This window comes from Leuresthes tenuis, unplaced genomic scaffold (genome assembly GCF_036924035.1).
Source record: "Leuresthes tenuis unplaced genomic scaffold, fLeuTen1.0.hap1 SCAF_14, whole genome shotgun sequence".
NCBI classification, from domain to species: domain Eukaryota; kingdom Metazoa; phylum Chordata; class Actinopteri; order Atheriniformes; family Atherinopsidae; genus Leuresthes; species Leuresthes tenuis.
Window position 1 is genome coordinate 15,558,839 of NW_027325368.1, and position 7,252 is coordinate 15,566,090.

Below are 7,252 nucleotides of genomic sequence, written 5' to 3' on the forward strand. Positions count from 1 at the left end.
CACAACAGAAGCTCAGTCCAAAATAATCGGATCCAAAACCCGAGTGCGAAATTTAACATTGAGCCCCTCGAGGTGCTCTTGGATGTCTCTCTTGGCTGATTCTGGTCTCATCCTTCGTTTTCTGCGAGGCCAAAGAAAAAAAAAAAAAAGCTATTTGGAGAAGGAAAATCTGGCAGTTTGTTCACTTTATACTTCTCAGCAGGGACTCGGCATGCACAGCCAGCCAGACCAGACCAGACCAGCCACCACAAAATAAAGCAAATAAGCAGAGACTCGGAAATATATACAGTATGTTGTACTTGGGTTCAAAATATCTCAAGTTCAACCTTTGAGGCCCCACACCCATAACATCCAACTGACTGTTACCTCCCTTTTTATGTGGACTTGATCAACATTCTACACAAGAAACAACCTACGGAACAAACTGAAATAGTTAAAAAAAAATTAAAAATAAAAATTTCAAAAAGCCAATATGGCCTAATTAAATGATCAAGTCTCATTGCCATTAAATCATCTAACTCTGATCACTAACTTCAGATGGAGAACAATATTTATTGATGAATCATAACAGCACACTCCATATCAATGGATTAAAAATGTCCCAGCTTATTCCAAGGTAAGCAGAATTCTGTTCCTTCAAAAAGGATTCCATTCCTTATTGGTGTCCAGGTCCTCCTCCTCCTCCACCACCACCGGATCCTGGCCCTCCACCAGGTCTGGATCCTCTGGTGCCCGAAGAGCGCATATCATGCCACAGCTTCACAAGGGGCTCCCTCTTTCTCCAGATTAATTTATGACCATATGCCACATACCATCTACAGGGCACAATAAACAGAAATGGTTCAAATGAAGAGACTGAATACAGCAGCCCTTTCAAAGCACATTTAAAGCATAGGAATAGGACTTTGGAATAATTCCTCTACTGGTCTGATGCAACTATTTTTGGCCCGTTTGAGTTGAGAAAGTTCATTGTTGACCCTCCCGATAGTAGTTCAACAAAAACCTCTTCGGCTAAAGTCGCACAGCTTTTAGTTTTCACATGACCAAAGGTAAAAAAAAAAAACAGCGATTACATATTGTAGCTTTAGAAAACCGAGCAGTCAGTGTGCTTATGAAGCAAGTAAGCTGGGGACTCACATTCCAAAGAGGGCACCGCCGAGGTGAGCAGCATGGTCGAACAGCCGCCATCCCAACACGAGCCCCGCCGTATCTATGGCCACAAGTGCTTTCAGAGCCTAAAGAAAAACACCAGCCCCAGACACCCAAAGTCACGCTGAAGTGCACCAAGAGCAACCGTCTCTCTACCCTGCATTCAGACATGCATACTTACACATTCACTCATTCAAACACGCGCTCGCTTTTGTTCGTGCACAGATTTACATCTTTTGCCTGCAGCGAAAAAACAGCACGGTAATGCCGACATGTTATTATCTGTATAACTGAGATAACAGTGTCTTCAGATTATGCTTCAGCAATACCTCATTAACAAACACAGACACGCATACAAACCTAGCGTCACTTACATTTCCTGCTGTGAAAGAGACCATGGGAAGCAGGATTATGCCCAGTTTGGCCTCTGGTACCTTTGCGCAGACTGCAGCGAGTACCGCCATGACGGCGCCTGACTGTGGATGAAACAAAGTCGCAGGTTGCAGTCTGTCCGTACATAATGTAACCACGTTTGAAGAGTTAGAAAATATCTTACCGCTCCTAGTGACGGATAGAGTCGGCCGGTGGCTGTTTTACACATGTAACTGACCATAGTGGAAATCACACCTAAGAAAAACGCATACAATAAAGAAGGAGAGAAATCAATATAAAAGAGATGAGCTCAACCACCCATTACCTTTTCCTCAATCAAAACAACCAACCACGTGCATAAACTAAGACCTCCGACTGTTATAATGTCTCCATAGTAACTAAAAGGAAATTAAGCGAGATTTCAGTCACTCTGGAAGCACATAGAAGTATCTGCACTGGGATGCTGAACGTAGCTGAGATGACAGGATTAAAATCCCCTGGAGATGAATCGGCTGGAGACAGCCGAAGTTAAAGTGAGTTCACAGACGGCTGAGAACAAGAGGAGATTAAATTCTGGGCTGAAGGGTTTAAACATTTCAACTGGAAACAGTTACGCATTACTGAAAGCTGTAAATGTGGAGAAAAAACTGAGAGACTTGATGTGATTGGACATCACACCATGAAAAAAGGTCTTAGAAATAGATTTGGATAACATAGATGTAACCTAAAGATGCATCCGTATTCAATAAACGTTTCTATTCAGAATTGATTGTATTGACTTCAGTTCCTGTTCTGTATTTAACTCACCAGCAGAGAGGTAGACCGCTAGAAACTGCTCTTTCCCTAAGAGAGAGACGATTCCAGAGGAGAATGTCCATAGGACATACATGTTGGCCATCATGTGGATGATGGAGTAGTGACTGAAGGAGGACAGGACCATGGGAAGGCACTGTGTTTCTGAGGCGGGGAAAGACAAAACAACTGAAACCTTTGCACAGTGGAAACACAAAGAGCATTTGATCAAGGCCAGGCGATCGAGCCACAAAACTTCCAACTGTAGGAAAGTTAATGTCCCGCTTGACCTTGTGTTCCTGCTTTCTAACAATGATCTCATTTCCCCTTTATAAACGTAGAAATAAGGCATACTCACTGGAGGCTGGGTTGGCTGTGAAGTATTTGATCATACTTCTCTGCATTGACGGGATCCGCCAGCAACACAGCACTGCAATATTTATTGCAATAATTCCTAGAAAGCATTAATGACATTAATGAAAACATTAATGATGTTACTATTAGTCAGATTTGAAGCAACACCCAATGAGACTGCAAAATAAGCTACCAGTGGCAGTCTTCTGTCCCTCTGTGAGGCTGCTCCAGAAGTCATCCACCACTGACATCAGGAGGAGAATCTGTCGCTGGAAGTTGGACAGCTGGTTCCACCAGTCATGCCAGTATGCCATGTCCTGGGAGCCCTGGTAACAGAACAAGTTTGGGTGAGCAGTCGTAAGCAGCTTGCCAGTTAAACCGGCAGCGTTGGAAGACACAAACCACGACAACCGTGTTGAATTCTTACCATCATTAGTTTCTCTAACTCCTCTCCATCTTTTGCAGTCTGAACTCTTGCCTTTAGGGTCTCGTACTGAAGAATGGCCGCCACACCAAAGGAGCAGCCTGTAAACTGGCATGGAATCAGACGACAGCCAACAACATCCTTCTATCCTAAATCCTGTTTTAGCAACCATCTAGACCGGTCAACCTCTACTACCCTAACCCATCTAGACCGGTCAACCTCTACTACCCTAATCCTAACCCATCTAGACCGGTCAACCTCTACTACCCTAACCCATCTAGACCGGTCAACCTCTACTACCCTAACCCTAACCCATCTAGACCGGTCAACCTCTACTACCCTAACCCTAACCCATCTAGACCGGTCAACCTCTACTACCCTAACACTAACCCATCTAGACCGGTCAACCTCTACTACCCTAACCCTAACCCATCTAGACCGGTCAACCTCTACTACCCTAACCCTAACCCATCTAGACCGGTCAACCTCTACAACCCTAACACTAACCCATCTAGACCGGTCAACCTCTACTACCCTAACCCTAACCCATCTAGACCGGTCAACCTCTACAACCCTAACACTAACCCATCTAGACCGGTCAACCTCTACTACCCTAACCCTAACCCATCTAGACCGGTCAACCTCTACAACCCTAACCCATCTAGACCGGTCAACCTCTACTACCCTAATCCTAACCCATCTAGACCGGTCAACCTCTACTACCCTAACCCATCTAGACCGGTCAACCTCTACTACCCTAACCCTAACCCATCTAGACCGGTCAACCTCTACTACCCTAACCCTAACCCATCTAGACCGGTCAACCTCTACAACCCTAACACTAACCCATCTAGACCGGTCAACCTCTACTACCCTAACCCTAACCCATCTAGACCGGTCAACCTCTACTACCCTAACCCTAACCCATCTAGACCGGTCAACCTCTACTACCCTAATCCTAACCCATCTAGACCGGTCAATCTCTACTACCCTAACCCTAACCCATCTAGACCGGTCAACCTCTACTACCCTAACCCTAACCCATCTAGACCGGTCAACCTCTACTACCCTAACCCTAACCCATCTAGACCGGTCAACCTCTACTACCCTAACCCTAACCCATCTAGACCGGTCAACCTCTACTACCCTAACCCTAACCCATCTAGACCGGTCAACCTCTACAACCCTAACCCTAACCCATCTAGACCGGTCAACCTCTACTACCCTAACCCTAACCCATCTAGACCGGTCAACCTCTACAACCCTAACCCTAACCCATCTAGACCGGTCAACCCAACTCATCTCTGACTCCTAGGGGCATGACAACAGGACCACCATGGGTGTCCTGTGATGATGGGAGACTAGCAGTGGATGATCTTAGTCCCATTGGATTGCTGGGTAGAGCCTCTGTGGACTCTCAATGGTTTTAATCTTGTGTCTAATCTGGATCTTTTCCTACTGTACTTTCAATAGTGACTTTAAAAAAAGAAAAAGTAAATTGTTTGAAGAAATAAACCTGGGAACCTACCCCTACTGTGAACATCAGCGGCCTGAAAAGTGCCGGCCTTCGGACTTTGGGAGGAGGTTGGGGCCTTGGTGTGCCAGTGTCAGGGGGTGAGGCTTTTGTTTCTTGGGTGACATTTTCTTTCTTGGTATCTGTCCGTTTGGCTTCCCGACGAAAACCGCACCTCTGCTGGTTGTAGTGGTTGAGTCTGTCAAAAGATCCAGTTTTACTTATTAGACGCACAGGCACCTGCATACCTGAGGGACAAGCGGCGTCGACGCTCTGCTCTGTACATTGAGAAGGTTGAAAGGAGTAGATGTACACAAAGTCTAAGTTCTTACTACGTCTTGGTGTATAATCGTTGACATAGGGCTACAACAAAAGTTTGTAGTATTGAAATGTCCTAAAAAAAAACTTAAGAACTATGTCTAACTGAGACAAATCTTCACAGCAGTTGGCAGCAATGTGTCATTTTGTTTTGGCAACAAAAGTTCAGTCAGTCCAGTTGTGTTTTTTTCTGACCAAATAGTCAGTTCATTAATTTGTTGTGTGTGTGAGGGGGTCGCGCATTATTTATTTGACATTACAGAACATCGCGTGACACTACAGCTATGATCGAGCTCCTTCAGTTTTATTTTATAAAACCCACGCATGAAAATATCAAATAGTGACTGAGTGGCACCACTGACACTGGTTAGCTCTTAGGGTTAAAATCAGGCAACGTTGGCTACATGTTCAGTGAGCTACACATTCAGCAGAGCTCCCCATATGCAGTGTCGACCAGCTAGTTTGAGCAACAATACACTAAAACAATGGACAAATAACACCGACTGCACAGGTGTTGCAGGTCATTTTCGGTAAAACAGACCAAACATGGTTATCTTTAGCTTAATTTACAATGACAGTCGGAACGGTTAGATAACCTGTCACTGCTGGACGGCCGGGAAACGCGCACACACACACTTCCTGTCAGCGCTTTTCTGACTTAAACAAACACTGCTACCAAAACGACACTTTATTTGCTCACCTTGAGCTTCGTGAAAGGGTGTTTTGGGATCTAACGAACTCTGTTTTGGCCCATTTCATAACACATCCTCTCCACGCCATGATTGTTGTGACCTCCTGCGTGAGGCCCCTCCCAATGACTGACTGAAGCCAATGCTGCGTTCACAGACGCTTCGAAAAGCTCCGATTTATCAATGGACCCTCTCACAAGGTTTAACCAATATTTCTGCTGAGTTTCCAGAATTATTAACCCTTAATACACAGTTTAAAGAAAAAGCTTCGTCTGGATTCACGTACTCTACTGTGCTGTTAATTATATAGTTATGGTCTGTTTTGCTGTGTCTGTGTTTGTAGCACACAAACAGCTGTGTGAAATCATAGCGTCAAATTAATTGTGTGCTTAAATTATACTTCAAGATGACTGCGATATAACAGCAAATCCCCGTGTTGCAGCTCTAACATTATCGAAAGGCAGCATTTCACTGCCCTCTAGCGGTATATTGAAGTACATGTATACAGGCTGGTTTGCGGTGGAATGTAACAAGCGTAAAGAAGTTAGTTTTGCAGTTCAGTGCAGTTTTATAGCTATATTTTCCCTTCTTCTTTTTCTATTGTAAGTGCTATCTTATATTCTCATTTGACAACATTTCAGATGTGGTTTTGTTTTCAGTCTACTCGGTACATTTATTTGCTACACAGTGGTTATATGGATTAAGATGTTTAAAAAAGCCATTTGCGCCTTTCCACGTGCCTCTTTCTGTAATTCACAGACATAAGTGAGAAAAGTGAGGGTGGCTGTATTTCAGCTGGCATTTAGTTATTGTCTTTGTTGACTTATTGATACACAGGAGCACAAAAGGGATGAAAAATCTTTGTTAAGAAAACTGCTACTGCTACTGTTAAACATCATAACAGGTAATTAGAATTACATATTAAGGGAAGTTAGCCTAAAATGATCATCTTTTGTATTTAACATGGTTATGCTGGTATTTCATTAGGCTATTCTACCATTGTACTTATGATGTAAATTAAACCATAAAAAGAAACCAAAAACACAGACAGAAAACACACACAATATTAGCAAATATATACCAAAAGATTCTTAGACTTTTTCCTCCTATTATAAAAAGAGTTGGCAAGCACACGGAAGTTTTCTTTAATAACAAAAAAACAAGAGAGACGATAGGACCCTTGGACAACAGTTGAGCAGTATTGATAGCACCGAGAGTTGCTATTGGCATCTGGACAAGTTCCACAAACTTTTCGCATACTTGCCTGTGACTCCAGAAATAGGTAAAGAAGGTAGAATTTGCAGGGAGAAGGCTGCACTGCAGTGTCTGCAGAGGGCTCTCCTCCTATGCAAAATCTGCACTTGCTGTATTGCTTTAGCGCCACACATTTTCATACAGAGAATGGCTGTATTAGAGCGGGGAAAGAATAAAAGCTTAGGAGAAGCAACACAAGCAATTCATCTTAACCGAAAGAGACAATGCATTCTGTTGCTACATTACAAAGCGATCGCATTTTCAAATCTGAACAGAAAATCACACAGTTATACAGAAAATCAGGGGTCTTGCAGATTCAGGGCAAAGGTACAGAGTACAAAGAAAGGAGAGCAATATGCCTTTGTCACTGTATGGACCAAGGACACA

At 43.6% G+C, this 7,252-nt stretch overlaps 1 protein-coding gene across 1 annotated transcript; it reads right to left on the reverse strand.

Moving 5' to 3' along the window:
* Positions 1-528: 528 nt before the first annotated feature.
* On the reverse strand, positions 529-5,729 carry parla (presenilin associated, rhomboid-like a). The gene is made up of 10 exons (XM_072364590.1): positions 5,623-5,729; positions 4,620-4,803; positions 3,095-3,199; positions 2,861-2,993; positions 2,672-2,767; positions 2,329-2,478; positions 1,706-1,776; positions 1,524-1,625; positions 1,138-1,235; positions 529-815 (listed from the first exon to the last, which is right to left on the reverse strand). The coding sequence occupies exons 1-10, from the start codon at positions 5,700-5,702 to the stop codon at positions 656-658; spliced, it is 1,179 nt and encodes a 392-aa protein (XP_072220691.1). The 5' UTR covers positions 5,703-5,729; the 3' UTR covers positions 529-655.
* Positions 5,730-7,252: the final 1,523 nt, after the last annotated feature.